The sequence below is a fragment of the Magnolia sinica genome, chromosome 1 (genome assembly GCF_029962835.1).
Source record: "Magnolia sinica isolate HGM2019 chromosome 1, MsV1, whole genome shotgun sequence".
Taxonomy (NCBI): Eukaryota; Viridiplantae; Streptophyta; class Magnoliopsida; order Magnoliales; family Magnoliaceae; genus Magnolia; species Magnolia sinica.
Genome location: NC_080573.1, coordinates 28,917,750 through 28,942,206, shown reverse-complemented (window position 1 = coordinate 28,942,206; position 24,457 = coordinate 28,917,750). Strand labels below are relative to the sequence as shown.

The window sequence follows — 24,457 nt, the reverse complement described above, 5'->3', positions numbered from 1 at the left end:
TGTGTGACAATGGTGCACAGAAGAATAGTAGGAGATACGAGGAAAGAAGATGCTCAATGAGAATATCACTATCCTTACCAAGGCTTATCATGAATACCATGCAATGAGTACTGGGAGCCATACCAAGGCAATGCATGAAGGGGCTTGCATAGCCAATGCTAATGTGATGCAAGTAATGCCAGTGCTCATAACCAAACCATATGTCAAGTATATTTCCAATCATAAGAAAATCATTGGGGTCCATTACACTACTGAATGACTGCCGCTCTATAGACCCCGCACAGTCAAATGAGCGTAAGGGACCTCACTACCCGCCTGTGGACAACCAATCACCAGCAAGGCCTGACGGTAGCGGACCCATTTACGAGCTGGTCAGACTCAGCCTAGCAATGCCTCCTCACACCAGGCAGGTAAGGCCACACCCCTATCCAACCGACTACACGACAGTGGGAGTCACAGCCTAACGGTATAAGGCCCTCGTGCGCTCATATATTCCACCCGGTCATGGCGTTGAGCAAATCCTTGGTACCATGGAAGTTTTGGAAATTTCACCCATGGGAATCCCATGCACCCGATATGCTCAACTAATTTTCCGGTGTCCACACATACGACCATCCACGAATACCCTTGTGGAGGCAAGGCCCTGATGAAGTAAGGACAGATATCCACAAGCTATGCAATGCCAGATGCATGAATCACACAATCACCCATGCATCAATCCCAAGCATCCATCTCTCGGGGAGATACCAACATGTCCTACACAATGGCACAACCATGGCCAATCATACCTCAACCAAGTATGCATATGATGCGTATGAGAGTGGGCCATGAAGATGAATAGGGGTGCCAATGAGGTGAAGATGAACTCTCTACCTAACCATGAAGGGTCTAGGTACTTAACCAATTCCTCATAAGGAGTACAACCTCTAGTGGGGGCCCATATACCTGGGGTAGCCCATGAGACTAAGGAGAACAATGGTATGGGCCTAAATAGATGAAATGGGCCTAGCAAGGGTCTATGGTGGGCCTTTATATACCACTATGGGCCCGTAGGGGAAAGGTTAGGGCCTAACATAATGGCCACTAATCTCATATATTGTGGTGGCCTAGTGGGCAGCCCATTGCTCAAACCACATGGGCAAATGTCATGCTCTTAGTCAAGTAAGTTGGGCCTACAACCCGGCCCAAGTATTAAAGTTGATTTGGTGGGCAACCAATGGCCTGTCTACTTGTGTAATCCGGCCCACTAACCCAACACAATAGTATAGTAAAAATGGTCCAAGAGTTCAATGGGCCTATCTTGAAAGTTCCAGCCCAATTGGGCCTAAAGAGTTCAACAACTAGCTACATTCATGGACCCAATTAAATTCAACTGTGGTGGGCCTCAAAAGTACATTTATTAAGCCCAACATTTAAGGAACCAAAGGTATAAATTATTCCCTCTAAGATCTTCACAATGTGGTGGGTCTCACTCCTCAAACTTTCAACCCAAAGGCCAAGCCTAATTATAACAAGTTGCTAGATTTTTAACCCAATAGGTTTATGTACATATTGGAGTCCAGTAATTGTTTCATTTGATTAGGACATCAGCCCAAGTGGTCCAGCTATCAAGTCAGTGGGCCCCACTACATAGGGTTACATTATACGACATAAGGGAGTAGGTGGGCCACACTGCTAGACCAAAGTCCAGTGGTAGCTCACATGGGGCGTCCCATATGGGTTGGGTGGTCCAAGGCCTAGACGGCCTGGCTATATATACATCAAGGTGGGCTCCACGTACACTAAAGTGGGTCCCATAGGGGATGTACATGTAGGGTGGACCCTCCTTACGTGGGCCACCCATGGATGGGACGGCTGGGATATACAACACATCAAGGTGGGCCCATGAAGCAGGCTGGACGCCCCAGCTTGGGCGTCCCTGCCTAGCTGGCCACTCCCGGCCGCACCACGGCCAAGTCAAATGTCCGTTGGGTCTGAAATTTTATAGAGTGACACTTCCATAGGTGGGTCACACCCCCACAAAATTTCAAAATTTTTAGATATTCTTAAGTATTTTAATTAATTTAAACAAAATAGTCTGTCCAAAAAATCGGACAGACCTGGACGTCCCAACGTGGTGGGCCAGTCCGGCCCTCGCCACGGTGTGCACAGGGGTCCATTGGCCCTAAAAATTGGTAGGTGGGTCCCAACATGGGTGGACCACCTCCCTGTAAATTTTCATGATTTTAGGATACCCAGAAGTATTTTAATTAATTTGAAGGATACAATCTGTACAGGGTGGAGTATTGCTGGAATATGACTGTGCTGAATTTGGGCCATTCCAATGGGTGGGTCTTGGGCCTCCAAAATTCTGAAAATTGAGGGCCAAGGTCTCTCATCATGTATACAATAAGAGGAAACCCAAAAAGGTGGCCCACCATCATCAAAATAATTTATGAATTTCAGTTTACAACAGTCTACATTGCTGGACTGCACAGCAGAAAATCAGGCTGACTACCCCTCTTGGCCCACCCTTTTGGATAACCAAATGGAGTCAGTTGGGGCTGAAATTTGGCATGCTTATAGGTAGGATATACATATTCAAAAATCATATTTTACTTGGTATAAAATTTCCACCAAAAGCCCCAAATCCTGGCCTCAAGTTGGCCCAAAATCTGTCCAGACAGATTTGGACAGCAACATGTTGTTGTCCAAATCACCCCAAAAGATAATTAAAAGGGAAATAAATCACCATTTTCTCAGGGTGGGGTCTACCTAGATGGGTCACACAACTCTCAGACCCAAGCCCCTTCCAAGATCATCCATAAAATCAAGCCCAAAGGCTATCCAAAATATGCCAACAATAGGGGGCAACAAGGTGGGCCTGGACGTCTAACCACTTGGGCCTAATTGCATGGCACATCAAGTGGGCCATACATACATCAGATTTACTATAAAGATAGGAAAGAAGATGGAGAAGAAACACAATCCGGCCATGGGGTAGGGCCCCGCCACTAATGGGCCCTCTCACAAGAATGAATCATACCCATACAACTACATTGATTGTACATGCAACATAAAATCACCACATGCATGATCTATAATTGCTATGGATGGTTGGAATGCCATCCCAACATGATCCTTAGGGTCCAGATGACCTTAGGATGGAGTGGATCATTAAATACATCATGATGGGCTCCATGGAGAATGGCCCCATCATGGATCATGACATGCATGTAGGATGAGCCAAAGGGCCACATCCATGGGATCAAATGGGATCCCCATCATGGATTGGTGGGTCTCATGTGATCCATCCATGAAGAAATAATGAGATTAAAGAAAAGAAAGGAATTCAGCAAAAGAGTAGTCACCCACCTTAATGGATCCCACTCCAAAGTTACATCAATCTACTCTTCATGCTCCAAGGGACATGTTTCAATGGGTGAGATGGATTGTTGAAGGTTAGATGGGAGGGGATTTGAGGGAGAAGGAGCTTGAGAAGAGAGGAAGATGGAAGGGAAGTTGCTGAAATTTTGCAAATGGAAGAGAAAATGAGAGAGAGAGAGAGAGAGAGAGAGAGAGAGAGAGAGGATTTGTAAGGGAGTAATGATTATGTTGTAAGAAAGCAAATGATGGCCTATGGTGACAATAACAAAGTTGCTATACTTAGACTAGGTTTGGGTGGTGTCTAGAGTGGGTGGTGAAAATTCCATGCAATTGTGTAGTGTGTGTGGGTGGTGTGCATGGGAAGTTGTGCCATGGAAATGGTCCACATATTTTTTGTACAAAAGTGGGCCATATGATGAAATGCTCATAACTTTTGATCTATAAGTCGGATGAACGCACAAGACGCGTCAATGGAACCGCGATGATGATGCGGTCGCTATGGCACTAAATTTGGGTCAATCTGGGTCGGGTCTGACTTGATAGCTGGACCACTTGGGCTGATGTCCTAATCAAATGAAACAATTACTAGACTCTAATAGGCTCATAAACCTGTTGGGTTAAAAATCTAGCAACTTGTTATAATTATGCTTGGCCTTTGGGTTGAAATTTTGAGGAGTGGGGCCCACCACATTGTGAAGATCTTAGAGGGAATAATTTATACCTTTGGTTCCTTAAATGTTGGGCTTAATAAATGCACTTTTGAGGCCCACCACAGTTGAATTTAATTGGGTCCCTGAATGTAGCTAGTTGTTGAACTCTTTAGGCCCAATTGGGTTGGAACTTTCCAGATAGGCCCATTGAACTCTTGAACCATTTTTACCATACTATTGTGTTGGGTTAGTGGGCCGGATTACACAAGTAGATGGGCCATTGGTTGCCCACCAAATCAACTTTAATACTTGGGCCGGGTTGTAGGCCCAACTTGACTAAGAGCATGACATTTGCCCATGTGGTTTGAGCAATGGCCTGCCCACTAGGCCACCACAATATATGAGATTAGTGGCCTTTATGTTGGGCCCTAACCTTTCCCCTATGGGCCCATAGTGGTATATATGGGTTGGGCTATGTGTGTTTCCCTTGGACCCATGTTTTGGATAGGCCTTGGGCCGCCTTTCTGAAGCCCAACATGAGTGTTTGTGGTATGATTATGGCTGCCCGTTTCTTATTTCTGATGTTGCGTGGGCCTTGGGCCTTGATCCATGATCAATTAGAGATGGGCTACCTCTCGGGGACCAATTGTGGTTGGATGTCCACATTGGTGGCCCTAAGGTAAGCCCATGGGCTTCTATGGGTGGTTAAAGGCCCACCATAGACCCTTGCTAGGCCCGTTTCATCTATTTAGGCCCATACCATTGTTCTCCTTAGTCTCGTGGGCTACCCCAGGTATATGGGCCCCCACTAGAGGTTGTACTCCTTATGAGGAATTGGTTAAGTACCTAGACCCTTCATGGTTAGGTAGAGAGTTCATCTTCACCTCATTGGCACCCCTATTTATCTTCATGGCCCACTCCCATACGCATCATATGCATGCTTGGTTGAGGTATGATTGACCATTGTTGTGCCATTGTGTAGGACATGTTGGTATCTCCCCGAGAGATGGATGCTTGGGATTGATGCATGGGTGATTGTGTGATTCATGCATCTGGCATTGCATAGCTTGTAGATATCCGCCCTTACTTCATCAGGGCCTTGCCTCCACAGTGGTATTCGTGGATGGCCGTATGTGTGGACACTGGAAATATTAGTTGAGCATACCGGGTGTATAGGATTCCCATGGGCGAAATTTCCAAAACTTCCATGGTACCAAGGATTTGCTCAAACGCCGTGATCAGGTGGAATATATGAGCGCACGAGGGCCTTATACCGTTAGGTTGCGACTTCCACTGTCGTGTAGTCGATTGGATAGGGGTGTGGCCTTACCTGCCTGGTGTAAGGAGGCATTGCTGGGCTGCGTCTAACCAGCTCGTAAATAGGTCCGCTACCGTCAGGCCTTGCTGGTGATTGGTTGTCCACAGGCGGGTAGTGAGGTCCCTTACGCTTATTTGACTGTGCGGGGTCTGTAGAGCGGCAGTCATTCAGTAGTGTAATGGACCCCGGTGATTTTCTTATGATTGGAAATATACTTGACATATGGTTTGGTTATGAGCACTGACATTACTTGCATCGCATTAGCATTGGCTGTGCAAGCCCCTTCATGCATTGCCTTGGTATGGCTCCCAGTACTCATTGCATGGTATTCATGATAAGCCTTGGTAAGGATAGTGATATTCTCATTGAACATATTCTTTCCTCGTATCTCCTACTATTCTTCTGTGCACTATTGTCACACACTTTCACCACCCTCTAAGCTTCTATAAGCTTATGCACGATTGATACATGCAGGAGACTATAGGCAAGTGTCATAGTAGCCGAGCGTAAAGTAGAGTTGAGTAGTGAGGACTCCAGTGTTGCTGATTTCTCTCTCTTTTCTTATTATCTTATGTATATTCTTTTGAACTTGATGTAAACTTGTAAAAGTTCAAATTCATAGTGGATTTTGTGATGTGTGCCTTTGTTATTCTCAGATGTACTTGCTGTGATCTTGGGTATGCTCATATTGGAAAATGATTATACTATTATGGAAATCCTCCTTGTAGGATCCCAGGATCGGAACCTACCTTGGGGGCCGAGAATGGGGTACTATGGAGGTTGTTGCGGCCAGAACCGGCCATCGGGTTCCTGGTGAGTCCGGTTACCGAGTCTGGGGCGTGACACTCTCTTCCTATCTTCTCCATATTTAATTTCTCTTCTCGTCCCTTCCCTTCTTGATTCCTACACCATTTTTTACTTATTCTTGTAGATTCAAGTTATGCCTTTGAGGGATTCTGTTACTTTGGTATGGTACTGTATTTTTCCCCCTACTGCAATGTCCATCTTTTTCTTGTAATTATTCATTCTTCTTATTCTTCGATTTCCACAAAATCAGGCTTTTTCTATGCCTTTGTTACTTTCAGTTATCTCTTCTTCTTCTTTTTTTGTGGGGGGTGGGGGGGGTCTTTTTGGCGCTTATTATAAGTACCGTTGCATGGATGTATCTTGGATGATTCTAATGTTGTGAATGCTGTATTATTTCTTGCTTTTCCCATATTATTTGTGTTGTTTTGCACCTCATGCAAATTTACCCAGACTTTAGTAATGATAAAGCATCTTTGATTATTTATGTTTGGTACTGGAGGCTTGTTTGTTGTGTGCATCTGCTTTCTAGGTGTTTTTGAGGGAAAGAATTTGTTTGACAAATTTTCAGTCGCACCGTTCTTCTAATTTTGATTCTGCTCTGATTTGTGAAACATCAGCTCTCTCTCTCTCTCTCTCTCTCTCTCTCTCTAACAATGATTACATCAAATTATTGTGCTTGCTGATACAATACATCTCGATCCACCTTTCTTTGCAGTATCACCAGTGGTGTCCGTTGCCATCATCCCTTGCACTTGTTTGACCCATGAAAATGATGCATTGTTGCAGGTGAGGAAGGGAGGATGTACGAAGCTAATGTTGACGATGTGAGTTATAGGCTGGTTGCTATTTATACTCCAGTAAGAGAGGATGGAGTTGAGGGACAGCCTGTTTCTGCATCAACAGAACCAATTGCAGTTGGTAAGATTTGCAATCACTATTTTGAGACAATACATTGTGTTGGAGTGTTTAGTTTTAACCAGTTTATTTATTTCGGTAACAGTGTGTTATGCCAATATGATCAGCTTATTGAACTTTGTTGGTCTTCAGTACTCCACAATAATCATAGTCAAGCTTGACTTTTCTGTAGTGGAAGCAGGGGAGAAGAATATGGCATTGGTGCCACATGAAGAACAAATATCCGGTTTCGATACAGTAAGTGCAGGGTCAATCCAGAGTGGTGGAACCTCTTTATGAAGCACTGAGCATCTATCCCATTCAGGAAGTAAGAGGACAGGTTGCATAGCTGGGTGGAATGAAGGAGTGATGGAAAGCGGGATAGAGTCTTTGCCTGTGCGTGATGAAGACTCTGAAGCAGGGTAGAGAGAAATGAGATGGAGCAAAGGGGTGGTTAATCTGGTAGGGAAAACGGTTAGAGTAAGGCTGGAGTCTTATTCAGTCTCCAAGGAGAAGAAGAGAGCTAGCAAGGCTAGAGTCTTCTATCAATTACGATGTGGGAGCCTCATCTGGAACTGTGAAGAAATGTCTAGCTGAAGATGCTTAGTTGGAATGTTAGGAGATTGGATTGTAGGGAGAAGAGGGTACAGATTAAGGGTTTGTGCCAACGGGCCAAGGTTCAACTAGTGATTCTCTATGAAACCAAAATGCAAAAGGTTGATAAGAAGTTCTTGATTCTGTATGGGGTATGAAAGAAAAGGAATGGTTGCATTAGATGCTGAATGTGCGGCAAGGGGAATAGTGGTAATGTGGGATTAAAAAATGCGAAAGAAAGGATGCATAGTGTAGGAAATTCTCAGTATCAAGACAATTAAAAGGAGCGGCATCGGGAGTAAAGTGGATCTTCACTTGTGTATGGACTGAACTCGACAGCCCTAAGGTTTGAATTTTGGGAGGTGTTAGATATGATTCGAAACAAATGGCAGCTACCATGGGTAGTAGGGGGCGATTTTAATGTATTCAGATCTACATTGGAAAGATCAATTGGTGGAAATATAACAAGAAGCATGCAGGATTTCTCGAGTTGGGTGGAAAGAAATGAGATGGTTGATATCCCAATGGTCGACGCCAAATTTACATTATAAGTAAATTTACATTGGAAGTAGAGGAGGATAATTGGGGATAAGAACCCTTTAGATTTGAGTTGATGTGGGCTCTAGATAGAGGGATTCATGGACTGGGTACAAGAATGGTGGAATTCATTCCAAGTTGAAGGCTTTTTGGTGTTTAGATTATCAAAAAACTGCAGCTACTTAAAAGAAAGTTGGTCGAATGGAAAAGGAAGTATTGAGGGAAAGGGAAGCGAAAACTGAAGCCTTAGTGCAACAAATTTAAGCACTAGATGTAAAGGACGTAGGTGGTGTATAAACGAAAGAAGAATGAAGAGAAAGGGTTAAGCTTTCCAATATTACATGAGTTCGCTACTGGAAGATGAGATAAAATGGAGATAGAGATAGCACGCCATGTGGTTGAAGGGGATAAAAACACTAAAATTTATTTACAGCATTGCAAGTGCACACGCTTGGAACAATGTGATTCATAGTGTATTGGTGAACAACAAGAGAATAGAAGATAAATTGCAAGTGTGCAACACCGCTGTACAATTCTGCAAAAATCTATTGTCAGATGAGGGCGGGAAGAGACCTCATTTGGACCTGTAATGTGTTAAGCAATTGACATCATTGGAAGCAGAAAGCTTGGAGAAGCTAATCTCAGCGGAGAAGATTAAGGCATTGGCGGTTTCTATGGAAGGGGACATAGCTCCAGGCCTGGATGGATTACCTTTAGCTTTCTTTGAAACTTTTTGGGAGTTAGTAATGGAAGACCTTTTTAATTTTATTGCCGAATTTTGGGAAAGAGGACACCTTTCTTTGGAGTTAGGAGCTTCTTTCATTTCCCTTATCCCGAAAATTGAAGGGGCGGAGTCTCTTCGGGGTTTTCGTCCTATTATCTTAATTGGCGGGCCGTACAAATTACTTACCACAAGATTCTGAGCAATACTGGACAAGGTCATATCGGAAACACAATGAACATTTGTATCGAAAAGACATTCTGGATAGTGCTCTTATTACCGATGAATGTCTAGATGTAAGGTAGAAGGAAGAGATGGAAGGAATAACTTACAAGTTGGATATTGAAAGGTGTTTGAACATGTAGATTGGGTTTTCATGACTAAATGTTGGGAAGGCTTGGATGTGGTCAAAGGTGGAGAAAGTGGATTAAAGAGTGTGTGAGCTTAGCAAGATTCTTGGTATTGGTGAATGGTTTGCCATATCATTTCTTTCAGGTTTCAAAAGGCTTAAGACAAGGAGATATGCTCTCCTTTTCTCTTCTTGGTGGTGCTAGAAGTGTTGAGTAAGATACTTGACAAATGCCATAAAGTGGGTCTCATCAAAGGCTTTAAGGTTGGAGGTGAGGTGCCCCTAATCTCCCACTTGCAGTTTATGAATGACACTTTGTGAAGCAGAATCTAGAATGGTGGACAACTTGAGGAAGTTAAGATGCTTTGAGGTGGTCTTGGGTTTAAGTGTCAACATAGCCAAGAGCGAGCTGTTTGGTGTGTGCACATCCAACGAGGAGATGGAGGCGTGGTCGAGAAATTTCAAGTGTATGGCAGGTTCTGATGGGGACATCTCGCGCACATGCACACCCCCTCCTACGCACGTACGCAAGGAGGAGGGCCCCACCATCGATCTAAATCGATGGCGACGTCTAGGGAGGGCCTCCTAGTTAGAGGGCTGCGTTTTGGCTCGTTTGAGTGGACCCGATAGTCATGTGAATCCCACCATGGGTTCTCATGATCGTGGCTCACTATTCCAATTAATTTAGTACTTTGGATTTTGCTTATTATTGTTATTAGAAGTATCATGGACGGTTTAGATTGCTTTGATTAGTTGTTATTTATGGTTACTTTATCTCTAAGTAATAGGCTGCGCATATGGCGCGAGTTTTGGGGTATAGGGTTTTATTATAAAAAGACACCCCTTGTAGGTTTTTTTTCTTCTCATTAAAGATTAATAAAATTCTGCGTTTTCCTACTTTTCTACTTCTCTGGGTTGTGGAAACCTAATTGGGTGCGAAACCCTCCCTTCTTCGAAGGACTAACTACCATGGTTCGAAGCCACACCCATCCCAAATCGCCCCCATCTCCTACCATCCATATTCCTCATCTCCTACAATCACCCCCTCATCAAATCCACCTACGTTTGCACCTAATCTTTCCCCTACAACAGATTTTCAGAATTTGGCCCTCTAGGAGGGCTGAAACTTCGACGGAGCACCGTGTTCAAACCGATCATCCGTTTGGCCTGAAATTTGGAGGGAAGGTGGTCCATCCCTGGCCGATTCCAAATTCATGGATCCCACACACGTGCGGGCCGCCATCCACGCACGTGCGTCAAGCCGGTTTGCTGTTCATACGTCCGGGCTGATCACATGTTCCCTCTCATCTCTATTTCACTCATCTTTGGCCTTATTTCCATAACCTTAACCCTAGATCATCTCAAATCCCCAAGTTCTATTCCACTTTTGAAACCCTAGGTTTTCCCGAATTGAAACTTGTGAATCCCTTGGATTGGGGAAATTATTCCCGTGCATGTGTGGCTGAATCTACTCTCCTTTGAGTATTGTTTGGTCTATAATTTTAATTAATCCAGCCTTAGCATGTGTAGGCTTGGACCTGCATAGATTCCCCTTGATGGAGTGCTTGACCTTATGTGGGATGTGGAGTTTTGTGTGATTGTTTCTAAACTGGTATGATCTAAAGCTTGGAATCTCACATATCATGTTTAAATTTTCATGTCCTGCATCAAATTTGGTATCAGTGCTTAGGGTTCTTGTAGGGGAATGCATTGCATGTTTATGGTTTAATTTATTTGTGTCCATTATGCATTAAGTAACATCATATAGAGTTGTTTAGAGGTCCATAATTTCTGATATAGGCTGCTGAATTTTCTGCTATAAAAAAATCCGCATATCTCTTTGCTGGATTTTTTGTTGACAGATTTTTTTGAACAGATAGGTTGCTGGAAATTGAGTTAGTGTTGGGTCGTTTTTTCCATATAGAGTCCTATAGGAGCATTTAGTCCTATTTAGGCCCATACAGTCGTAGTAAAAGATCCTTAGATTTAGTAGTTGTATGCCCACACGTACGGGTCGTGGTTTTGGCTTGCACCCTATACTAAACATGGAGCAATTGTAAGAGTCAATGAACAAGCTGACCTAACAGTTTGAGTCTTTGGGTAGGCGCTTAGAACAACGTATGGACCAATACTTTGAGCAGCTTGATGTGCGCATTACCCAACTAGAGAAGTCCGCCTGGGCAAACCCCCACCATTGGGGAAGATGCCCAATCTCAGGCAGGTGGACAGGAGGATAGACCAAGAAATGGAGGTGGCCAAGGAATCGGTTATGGGTGCGCACCCGTGCACTCATCCTGTGAGATACATCAAGACCACTATGACCCCGATGCGCAACTTCTCAAAGGAGTTATAGTAGATGCCCCCACGTTTTATGGCCACTTGGACCCTAAAGTTTTTTAGGATTGGTTGGCAGACATGGACCACCTTTTTGAGCGGTACGACATGTACGGCCTTGTAGCTAGAGAGAGTACACCAGAGGCTAGTGTAGAGTTACCCACTGAGGCCATTCTTGTAGTGGGTGAGTTTTGTGATATCTTTCTTGATGATCTACCGGATGAGTTTTCCCCTATGAGGGATATACAGCACACCAGGATGTGGGACACCGTACTACCTATAGTTGAGTTTGCGTTTAATAGTTCTGTCGATAGGTCCACAGGTCTAAGTCCTTTTGAAGTTGTTACTGGTTATAAACCTAGGAAACCTATTAATCTTGTCCCTATATTATTGTTCCATAGGCCGTCAGAGTTTGCAGAGTCTTTTGCGCATCACATTCATTCATGGCATCAAGAAATCAGGCAGAAGATCATGACTAGTAATGAACATTACTCACTTTCTGCAGACCAATGTAAACGTTTCAAGGAATTCAATGTAAGGGATTCTATGATGATCCACATCAGGTCAGAGCGGTACCCTCAGGGAGCCGTTCGTAAATTACACTCGTGTAGCGCTGGACCATTCAAAATTATAAAACGAAATAGTCTCAATGCGTATGTGGTAGATCTTTCACCTTCCATGGGAATTAGTTCCACATTCAATGTGGAGGATCTAGTTGCATTTTAGGGGACCACTGGTACATTGTCTAGCCTGTCACCTAACCATCCTGATTCCCCAAACATTTTCCTTAATCCATGGCCCCCTCCTGACCCATCTTCCCAACTTCTACCTCTCATACCTACCCTTTCCACACCCAGAGATGAGATAAAGGATATTCTGGACCATCAGATAATATCCACATCGGACGGCGGGTTTCAGAAGTTCTTGGTCAAGTGGAAGTCACGCCCAGCTTCAGACAGTACGTGGCTCGTTGAGGAGGAGCTTCAAAGAGTTGATCCTTACATCTTGGAGCGGTTCAGGAGTTATGTTTCGCCAGTGGCGAAACCTTCGCAGCCGGGGAGAATTGATGGGGACATCTCGCACACACACACGTCCCCTCTTACGCACGTACGCAAGGAGGAGGGCCCCACCATCGATCTAAATCGATGACAACGTCTAGGGAGGGCCTCCTAGTTAAAGGGTTACATTTTGGTTCGTTGGAGTGGACCCAATAGTCATGTGAATCCCACAATGGGTTCTCATGATTGTGGCTCTCTATTCCAATTAATTCAGTACTTTGAGTTTTGCTTATTATTGTTATTAGAAGTATCATGGACGGTTTAGATTGTTTTGATTAGTTGTTATTTATGGTTACTTCATCTCTAAGTAATAGGTTGCGCACATGGCGCGAGTTTTGGGGCATAAGGTTTAATTATAAATAGACACCCCTTGTAGGTTTTTTTTTTCTTATTGAAGATGATTAATAAAATTTTGCGTTTTTCTGCTTCTCTAATTCTCTGAGTTGTGGAAACCTAATTGGGTGCGAAACTCTCCCTTCTTCGAAGGGCTAAATACCGTGGTGCCAAGTCACACCCATCCCAAATCGCCCCCATCTCCTATCCTCCATATTCCTTATGTCCTACAGTCATCCCCTCATCAAATCCACCCACGTTTGCAGCTAATCTTTTATTTACAGCAGATTTTCAGAATCTGGCCCTGCAGGAGGGCTGAAACTTCGGCGGAGTACCGTGTTCAAACCGATCATCCGTTTGGCCTGAAATTTGGAGGGAAGGTGGTCCATCCCTGGCCGACCAGGCCCTAGCTGGCCGATTCCAAATTCGTGGACCCCACGCACGTGCGGGCCGCCACCCACGCACGTGCGTCAGGCCGGTTTGCTGTCCACACGTGCGGGCTGATCACAGGTTCCCTTTCGTCTCTATTTCACTCATCTTTGGCCTTGTTTCCATAACCCTAACCCTAGATCATCTCAAATCCCCAAGTTCTATTCCACTTTTGAAACCCTAGGTTTTCCCGAATTGAAACTTGTGAATCTCTTGGATTGGGGAAATTATTCTTGTGCATATGTGGCCGAATCTACTCTCCTTTGAGTATTGTTTGGTCTATAATTTTAATTGATCCAGCCCTAGCATGCGTAGGCTTGGACCTGCATAGATTCCCCTTAATTGAGTGCTTGACCTTATGTGGGATGTGGAATTTCGCGTGATTGTTTTTGAACTAGTATGATCTAAAGCTTGGAATCTCGCATATCGTGTTTAAATTTTCATGTCCTGCGTCAGGTTCCCTACCATCAACTTGCCTAGGGATGCCTTTGTATTAGTAGACTAGCTAAACACCCTTGGGACAAGGTAATTGAATGAATAAAATGGAAATTATCTGGATGGAAAAGCAAACACTTATCTTTGGGGGCTAGGCTAATGTTGATAAAAGGCTGCAATGTCAAATCTACCACTGTACTTCATGTCACTTTTCAAATGCTCGGCATGTGCTGGAAAAATCGGTGCAGTTAAGAAGAAACTTCTTATGGCAAGGAGTTGAGGAGAAGCAGTAAGTTTCATCTCTTAAAGTGGGAAGAGTTATGCAGGCCATTCCAGGGGGAGTTACTGTAAGATGGTTGGAATAGATAAACGAAGCCCTCCTAGGCAAATGGCTATGGAGGTTAGGGAGGGAAGAAGGAAGTCTGTGGAGGAAAGTAGTAGCAAGGAAATACGGCCCATGGGATTGTGGGTGTTGGGTAAAATCATTATCACTTTATAGGGCATCTGGGTTATGGAAGGGAGTCATGTTGGTGATGAAGATGTTCAAATTTGGAGTCTGATTCTCGTGGGGTGATGGTAAAACTTAAAAGAATTCGATTCTGGCAGGTTTTACAGATAGAGGAATGCCTGCTTGCAATAGTTTTTCCATCTCTAGCCAACGTAGCTGAAGATTTTGAGGTAAGAATTGGCAGATGCATTTCCTTAGTAGGTGGTTTAGTGGTGTGCACTCCACTATATAGAAGAAACTTAATGGACGAGGAAGCAGAGGAGTATGCTCTGTTATTGGAACGACTTCAATGTCCTGGGGGCAGCCAAGCGAGGACTCAAATGGTATGGTCACGGAAAAGATTAGGGTGGTTTACAGTACGCTCCGTCTATGAGTTGCTATGCGACTCAACTCCGAGTGAAGGTAGAGGGAGGTTATCCTTCTTTGGTTGTGTGTCACTCCTAAAGTGCCAGTGTTTTTATTGTTGGTGGGCAGGAATAGGATTCTTGCTATCGATAATATTCAAAAAAGATTGGCAACCATTCCTAATTGTTGTGTCATGTGCATGAGGGGTTCAGAAATGGTGGATGAGCTATTTATTCATTGCCTGTTCGCTCAGAAGGTATGGAATTGATTTATTGCTTTCTTTTGTACAGCATGGCTGATACTGGGGTCCATTGTCAACCTGTTACTTGCCTGGCCTGGTGGTGGCACAAGGAAAAAAGGTGGTACATTGGCGAAGGATAGTAATGATGGCAGGATTTAATACTTTTTTTACATGGATCTTTTGCACTTTTTTTTAAATAAATAAATTTGTTAGCTTTCAAAAAAAAAAGAAGTGGTTTTCTCTTTGAATTTTAAATTTGTGTAGGAAGACAGATCTCCAGCTCCTTTTTCTTATTCGATCTTTGATGTCTTTCACCTTTTTCAATTTCCTTAATTCATATCTACAAATGACAAATTGACCTTGATTTTTAAAGAACTGGTCTATTTAGAGAAAGATGATATTGGGGAATGAACTTACTAAACACAATCTCGTTATCAGAATGCTTCTTTAGTTCGCAGAAATTGTCTCCCTTTATTCAGGGACTGAGAAAAACATTCTTTACTTTGAGAAATTTATGTACTAATCATAGTTTCCTTTGCATAGTTAACCATTATTCCCTTCTTCGGCATTTACCCAATATGAGGAAGGCTTTTGTGGTGACTAGAAAATTACACTGTATTCTTAGGATATACCATGATGATATGTCTACATTCTTTGCTCGCAAATTTGTGTTGTGGTTTGCGGATGTTCACTATTTATTGCTTTATTTTTTGACTGTCTTCAGGCTTCACTGCAAGCCTCTGTCTTTTGCTGGCTGTATCACTGTTATTGTTTTGATGGCACGTCTGTTCCTACCCTAACTATTGTCAATGATCATTACCTAAAGAGCTTAATGTTGCTGTGTGTTTGCGCCTGCATGCGCCTATTGGAATTCTGTTTTGCTTTTCTTAACTATTCAATTGATCTTTGATTGATTCAGAGCCTGATGTCCATAAAGAAGTGAAGCAGAAGCTGGATCTTGGAGCTGTGAAGTTTGAGGTGATTTTGCAACACTAGTGAAACTTATAGTCCTTTTTTGTTGGGTCAAGATTGCTATTCCCCTTGGATCTTGTGGTGTCGGTAAATATAATGCTTGTCCCTAAAACTCACATGTGTTTGGGAAGAAAATTTTCCCAACTTTTAGAGTCATGGTCATCATTTTTAAAATGCTAGAGATAAAATTACCTTCCGACAGCATTGTCTATTTGTCTTGTGGAAAGTGTAGCTTTTCACATATAAGCATGACTACCCGCTAGAGGGACTTTCTGTGAAATAATTTTGAAAAGGGAATTAATATTTGTAATCTCTCTATTTGAAACATGCTCCTTTTTTTTTTTTCACATCCAGTACTATAGCACCAAAGGTAGAAAAGGTTGGTGTAAAGTGGCTCCCTTTCTAAAATTGCAAGGGCCTTTTTGTTATTTTTTTGTGGTCTAGTTTGTGGATTTAAATATCAAGCAATTTCTCGTTACCAGTTAAAAATGACGGAAAAAAAAGCTTGGTCAATAGCTCAGAATTTTATACAGGCTTATATCTTTTACTGCTGGAAAATACATGGAACTTTATTTCTTTTTGAAACCTCACATACATTTTATTGCCATTGTTGGAAGCAGGCATTGTGCGACAGAGACCGCTCGCTAAAGAAGGTAGCTGCTGTCTGTTAGTCTCTCCTCAGTCCTCTTAGTTACTAAAGTACAATCTACAAAAGTGGATGAAATTAAAAAGAAAAAATATGTTGCGGGTGTGGAAGCATCTCTAAACATCCACTTTTGGGGGTTTAGAATCTAATCAAATCAGGTCATCACATGGTACCCCTAAGTAGGTTCCTTGTCTAAAAAAATAAGCGGAGCTGGTCTGATGGTGGGCCACACCTGTACAACGAATGTGGATATTTTGCCAATTTCTCACTAACCATCCATTCTTTTGTACACTTGTCACCCTCCTGATGATTATTTCGGCTACAAGCAGCTTGCCTAATGAGGGGCTTGGATCTGCATAGGTAGGCCATTTGAGGTTGAGAGTGCTAGTTTCAACATGCAAGACTGGTGCTCCAACAGTGATTTAAACCCCCTTAAGAAGACCTTTTATGTCTTTCACCATCTTTTCGTCATCACCATTGCAGGCTCCAGGTGCAGGGACTCTAGAAAGAAGAATTCTGGAAGTTAACAGAAAGAGAGTTAAGGTTGTGAAACCTGGATCGAAGACATCTTTTCCTGCTACTGAAATCCGTGGAAGTTATGCACCTCCTTTTCATGTAAGTTCATCTGAAATCAAAGCATACTCATGGAAATTCAACTGGTGTTCCTTTTGAATAGTAAATTTCACTGTTCACAATAAAAACAAATGAAATGCTTGGCTAGAATTGCAGCAAATGACAGCTTCCATTTGCTTTTGCTGAATTGAATTTGGCAATTGCCAATATCTATAGAGCTGTAAACAGGCGTCAGATCTGGGTTGTCATCTCTGATCCAATGGACCCAAGAAGCAGGTCCAAACCCTGGTCCGTTTAACCATGATCCTACCTGATTATTAATTAGATTGCAGGACCATGGAACTGCATCCCGCCTGAAGGAGAGCAAAGCTGGATCCAAACTGCGGTCCTAGTTGGGCCAGTTCTGCATGGTCATCAGGTTGACCTGGTCCATTGACGCACGTAATAAGATTCTTGTCATGTTGGATACAGTAAAGGAATTTTTGTTTTAACATACAAAATGCTAGGGAAGATTAGGGTGGGTGGGTTTCAGACCCAAAATCTTATTTTTCTGAGTTAAAATCCAATTTCATTTTTTCTTGATTGAGGATGTGTTTGGTTGCATGGTGTGCTGTAGAGGCTGTTACGGGGCTGTAAAGGCTGTTATATAAAGGTAATGGTGCCACAACTGTTACGGGGTCGTAACAGCCATAACAATCATTATGGAAAAAAAAATGACTAGTAACTGCCGTTAATGGCCTGTTACGCCCCCTTCAAAGGCCGTAATAGCCCCCATAATGGTCTGTTATGGGACATACAGGTTTTTCAGAATTTTTTTTTTAACGTTACAGGGCAGATATCGGTATTTCGAATTTTTTCTTTCAATAAAAAAAGTGACTGCAACGGCCATTACGGGGGCGTAACAGCCGTTATGGCCTGTATCATAAAGGTAGCAATGGTAGCCATTATGGCCACCATTACCATTACAGAATACCTTGTTTGGTTGTTGCACCAAATACGATCAAATGTCATGATATTTTACACCTAATTAGACTGATTAATCATGAAATATCATGATATTTGGTGCAACCAGTTACAGCCTTAGATAAAAGAAGAATAGAAGAAAAGAAGCAAACTTGATTTTGATTCGAATTAGAGGAATATCATCAAATTTCATGATAATTTACAACAAATTAGACTGATTAATCATGAAATATCATGATGTTTGGTGAAACCAAACACAGCCTTAGATAAAAGAAGAAGAGAAGTAAAGAAAGGAAAAACAAGGTATTGATTCACAGGAAGTCCTTTGGATTAGAGGGTTACATTCTAAAACCTAAGCTTCTGCAGGTGGAGCTATTCCGAAATGATCAGCATCGCTTGAAGATAGTTGTTGACAGTGAGAATGAAGTGGACCTGATGGTACAGACCCGCCACATGCGAGACGTGATTGTCCTTGTGATCAGAGGCCTTGCTCAGAGATTCAACAGCACCTCCCTCAATTCCCTCCTAAAAATAGAGACGTAGGCTCAATGTGCAAGGAAAAAAAAAAAAGAAGAAAAGAAAGGAAAACAGGAGATTAGCCCTCAAAAATTCTTGAGGTATATGTGTGATTAATTGTTTGGTTTCTTTCTTATTTTTGTTAGCCGTAGCACATTGCAGAATTTTTTATTTTTATTTTTTGAAACTTTTTTATTTGGAGTGAGGTTTGTGAGTCGGATGTATTAGTGCTATTGGAAGGTAAACAAGGGGTTCCAAATGCACATTTGGTGTAAATTATTGTGTACGATGTGATAATTGATATTCTTATTATGTATTTATGTGCTTCTCTATAGTTGCCACCTAATGGAAGTGGTAGGTTTTTATTTTTATTTATTTATTTAATTTTAAAGACCAGCATGTCGTCTGTCTTGTAGCACATTGTTTTGTATGATTATTATTGTTAGAGAAGAAAAGAATTTGAGAAAGAAAAAGCATACAACGGTTCGGCGTCTAACCCTTATATACGAGGAAATGTACAATTGCAAGTATGGCCGTAATACTAAGAGAGTGGGCATAAAAGGAAGAATAAATAACTAAAGAAAAATAATCAAGGACCAAAGACCTATGGATCGAAGGCCTAACAAAGCAACATACATGCTCATATGTACTTGCTTACACTCCCCCTCAAGCTGAGGCATATACACCAATCATGCACAACTTTATGAGAATGCAACATCCAACTTCCACGGTAACAGCCTCAGCGAATATATTCACCAATTGAGTAGAAGATGGACCAAAGTGCAAATAAAGCCAGCAATAACCTGCTCATGAATAAAGTGACAATCAGCTTTAATATGTTTTTTTTTTTTTTTTTGGCATATGAAAAATACGAATAGAAGTAATGTGAGTGATAATTTGATTATTGCAGTACATAGCCACATGAATTTTCATAGGAATTTCTAATTTAGTGATGAAACTTTTCAACCATACAATTTTGCATTTGGTATTTTATGATGGCATGGTACTCTGCATCAACACTGGACCAAGCAACAACTGTTTGCTTTTTAGTCTTTTAGGTAAACAAGTAACTCTAAAAAAGGTGCGATGGTTTGTTATAGAGTGAGTGTTGATCGGTTGGTTAACTTGCCTAATTTGCATCAAAGTATCCTTCAATATCAAGATTATTATTATGTAAGATTATTATAATTACATAGAATGTTTGGTCTTGAAGAATTAATAGTGTAAGATGTGATGAATTATTCCAGAGCGAGAAACATGCATGAACTAACCAAAGATGGATGAGAGAGAGAGAGTTAAGGTATAGAAGAAGAGATATGAAGGAGAGCTTTCCTTGCTCTGACATCATGTCCGAGAAGAAAATATTTTGAGAGATAAAAAACACATTGTTGGACGTCCAACCCTTGTTTATATAATATGAGTTGTACAATTACAAATATGCCCTTGTACTAAAGAGAGGCCAAAAGAGGAAAAATAAATAACTAAAGAGAAATAACAAAGGCCCAAAGGCTTAGCATGGCATGTAGGCCCATATGATCATGCATGTTATATATTGTACATATTTATTACCTAATATAATTGCAAAATCATGGCCTAGATAGTAGGGTTTATGCATGTTAGACCTCAATGACCAATGTATCACCATTATTTTTGTTGATGGCATGTTCACATTGTGTATTGCCTGATGAATGACATAGATCTCTGACACCCCACCCAATACAAGAGATATATACTCACCATCTTGACCGTGCTTCAATAAGATCGGGCCATTAAGAAAGCACTGAACGGACCAGATTGTCCGATCAAAAGGTGTTTGGACCAATTTGACCATAACTGTGCAAATGCTAAAATTGTATAAGGACGGAGGCCCCAAAAGCCGGAATGCCCTGGGTAAGAATTGGTCCTTGACTTGGCCTAAATTCAATCAACGGTTTAGATGGGCGAACCCGAGATCAAGACGATCGGCGATCCCAAAGAGTCAATAGTGAATATGCTTAGTCGGCACACATCTCCCTGACTCCAATGGTAGCAGGCCCACCCAAATTTGGTCCGATCGGACTCTCGACACCTATTGAATACCATTACCGGGCCGGATCGGCTCAAAAATGGGCAAAGAGGAGTAGATCTCTGCTGCACATCACGATGCCCCTGATCTTAGAATTATTTGCATGACAGTTGAGGCTAAAAAATTATAAAAACTGACCGGTGATCATCTAATGAACACCAGTTTTCTGAAAACTATGCTCCCATAGGCCCCACACACTGACATCCTATCTCACCGATTGCTAAAGAGCATCCTATAAACCTATCGGCGTTCCTTGGAAAACCACTTGTTTTCGTCTATAAAAACCGCATCACAACGAATATTCGAGGAGCGAGTGAACCAATAACGAGAAGAGCTGTGAGTAAGAGAAACCAAAGGGTTTTTTGGGTTTTGGGATTGCAGTGTGCACATCCAACGCCTGGCCGAAATTTCGTCTGCGCCAAAACTTTGCCCAACCCAAGAGGTGTCTATTATCGAAGTTGTTAAAAGATGAGTAGAGTTGGATTCGGGTATATCAGGCCATCCCTTTACAGAAAAGGGTATCTGCTCTCTACTTTTCATTCTCACATCTCCAATCGATCTGCATTCCATTCCAATAATACCAGCAACACACACTCACTTCTAGTTCATTTTTGCAATCCTTTTTCTCTACCTACACTCTCTTTTATTTTATTTACCTACCTAGGATTTTAAATCCTATGAAGTAAGGTTATATATAAATATTGCCAAAATTATGCTAAAATTCTCTAAAAACCATTGAATTCTGTAAAGTAGAAACCGCGCGTGGTGCCGGTAGAAAATAATGCCTAATTTGTTAATTTTCTGTCACTGAGGCCCTTGGAATTTATAGTTGTAGACCAATCACACGAGTCACTTGAGTTTGAATTTTTTTACAATTTCCCGACCCTCAAGTGGTTTTGCGGTTTCTATCCAGTCGTAGATTTTAAGTTTCATTTGACTAGTGGTAACTCTAAATCAAAGGCATTATCATATTTGAGTCCGTACTACGCTATAAACCATACCAACTTAAAACAAGCAGAAAAGCGCCAAGGAAGTGAGGGTGTACCGCATCTCACGTGCAGGCACCATTCACATCTTCATATATTTGGTATATTGTCATCATGAATGGATAAGTTGGTATGTCTTAATCCATGTGCCACTATACTTTGTGTGGCTATTGTGCACATGGTGAGACTCTACCATGAGATTGTCCCCACACGTGTGGATTTGTGCATGTGGACACATTAGCTAGATCTGGCAAGTCAAGCTAGATTTAATTATGTGTATTATCCTGCTATGCTTGTTATGCTTATCATTAGACTTGAATGGACCTAGGGCCTTAGTGGGGATTTAATCCTCTTATGCTGATTGTGGAAAGTTACACTATTGATAATGTTCTAATGGTATTAGGATTCTCAATAAAGGATTTACAACCCTTATGAGTTTAGCCTTATATCAAGAATCAAAATGATTGATCAATATGGTTGGCCAAACTAGTTTTGTAAATTATTTTGATTAAACAATTTATTTAAAAATCACCACATGCAATATTTCATAAAATCAATGGTTTAGATTTGTTTTTGGATGTTCAATCATGGTTGTGGGATATGATGGACATAGGATAGTGGGCCTTAAAGTGGTACGCATAAGGATATATTGTTTATAACATAAGATAGTAATCATGTACATCTATACAATATAAATGTGCAAACGTTTAAACTTGGACGGATTTGACACGGTCAAAGTTCATGTGGTTAAGAAAGTATATTGTGAGTCTTGCTTGCGGTTTAAGTAATTTATAAAAATTACCTGAGCTCCCTTTATGATAAGGGGAGCTTAGTGGGAAAAACTTACAAGTTTATAAATACATGAGAGTAGCTTAGGTACATAGAGTAGAAACTTGAAGGGTGCCTACTCGAGAGAAGAATGAAAAAGAAATAGTGGATGACATTCGTCTTCAATTCTTGATAGTTTTAAGTTTGTATTAATATATCCATGCGTAGAAGTATATCTAATTTGATTTGTTTTACTTCCACTGTGCAGAAATGCTTTTAGAATATTCATGAGTTATAACTCACGACTCTTTTAGAAACATTGGAATAGTCTACAACACTTGTTTTACATAGTTTGCACAACACCAAATCTCCATGGGACCTACCATGCTGGTTTTAACCCAACACAACCCAATCTAACCCAACCCAAATTTCGTTAGGGTTGAGTACTCAATACCTATGCTTGTGTTGGGTCTAGGAATGGGTTGGACCACGAACCGACTCCTCTAGACATCGGGCTGCCTTTTGACTGACTTAACACGACTTAACCTACCTAGGTTACACCCCTAATACATATGAGGCTCCTCGACATACACATGGCATGAACCGTCGAATACATTCCAAACCGCCCAAATAATGGGGAACCATTATCATTTACTCAAAATTAGAATGATCAGTCAATGTTGATGACTTATTGGAGCCTATTTAGATTCACGAAAAGCATAGGAAAGGAAATAGCGAAATCTATAGAAAGGAAGCATTCTTTTTTTCACCAAGATTTTCCTAACAATTTTAGATCTATTTCTAAATTTGTTGTTTGGCTAAAAAAAAGAATGTCTTGGGAAGATTTTCTTAGTAGTCACTTGCATGCTCAATTAACAGATGTGGCACACGTGGAATGCTTGAAGATTGATAGTAGCACATGTGGCATATGTGAGGCACTTGAAGTTGAATTATGACATGTGACATACATGACATATGTGAGGTGCTTGAAGTTGAATTGTGGCTCATGTGGCATTGTAGACACCCCACCTAAATTGGCATACCAACTGCCACTTGGCACCTTCTCTCGTCAACCAGAGATATAGATCCCCTTTTGACATATTTTGTATGCCAGAAATTTGTCAAGTGTCCACCGTCAGATCCCCATGACCCGAGGGTCTGAGTCTATAAATTTGACCCCCCAGTGTCCAGTTCACCAGCAGTAGAAGCAAAGGAGAGAAGAGACCTAAAATCAGGTCAAAACACTCATTAAGAAAGAAGGCTCTACTATCTAAGAAGCTCAAGAACTGCAACCTATGTCCAGATCCTGTTTAATACGAAGCCAGCTGCAGAAAGAATCAACCAGTTCAAGAGTAGGGTTGGAATTGAGAACATCTGACTAATCATTTTGCATAAAAGGGTATCGGGTCTCCCCCTTTCCTTCTCACATCTCCAATAAACTCGTATTCTAGTCCACACATGCCGAACACATTAGTAGTACACACTCACTTTTTTATTTTATTTTTTAATTATTTCTGCAATCATATTTCCTATATAATTTTTTTCCATTTTGTTCGCCTACCCGGGGTCTTAAGTCCTACGCAATAAGGCTAGCTGTAGTTTATTTTCTCTTTCGCCTGCCCGAAATCTTAAACTCTCCAAAGCATAACTAGATGAAGTAACGCTGAAATTTTCTTGAATCCTCTAAAAAATCATAAGATCCCGTAAAATAGAGACTGTACATTGTGCGGGTGGAAAAAGGGTGCCGAACACTATTTTCCATAACTTAGTCCCTTAACTCAAAATCTATGGTTGTAGACCAATCGCATGAGTCACTTGAGTTGAGGAATCTTATGATTCTCTGACTTTTAAGCGATTTTATGGTTTTTAGCTTACTGTAGATTCTAAGCTTCATTTGGCTAGCGGCGACTCCAAGTCAAGTGCAATATTACCTGTGAGTCAACCTCACATTTAAATCAAATCAACACCAGAGCAAACAGAGAGTGACAAAATGAGAAAGTCGTGGAAGTGAGAGCATTCTATGTGTTTGCATGCAGGATGACGTTCATA

General features: G+C 41.6%; 1 protein-coding gene across 2 annotated transcripts in view; it reads left to right on the top strand.

Annotated features, from left to right (window-relative positions):
• The window catches only part of LOC131243667 (187-kDa microtubule-associated protein AIR9), a 108,702-nt gene extending 89,779 nt beyond the window's left edge, over window positions 1–18,923 (top strand). For both annotated transcript variants that reach the window (XM_058243179.1, XM_058243171.1), the window contains exons 34-38: window positions 6,928–7,059; window positions 15,839–15,897; window positions 16,512–16,544; window positions 17,021–17,152; window positions 18,440–18,923. In XM_058243179.1, the coding sequence (XP_058099162.1) occupies window positions 6,928–7,059; window positions 15,839–15,897; window positions 16,512–16,544; window positions 17,021–17,152; window positions 18,440–18,616 (533 nt within the window). In that variant the 3' untranslated portion in view covers window positions 18,617–18,923. The remainder of the gene's footprint in view (window positions 1–6,927; window positions 7,060–15,838; window positions 15,898–16,511; window positions 16,545–17,020; window positions 17,153–18,439) is intronic.
• Window positions 18,924–24,457: the final 5,534 nt, after the last annotated feature.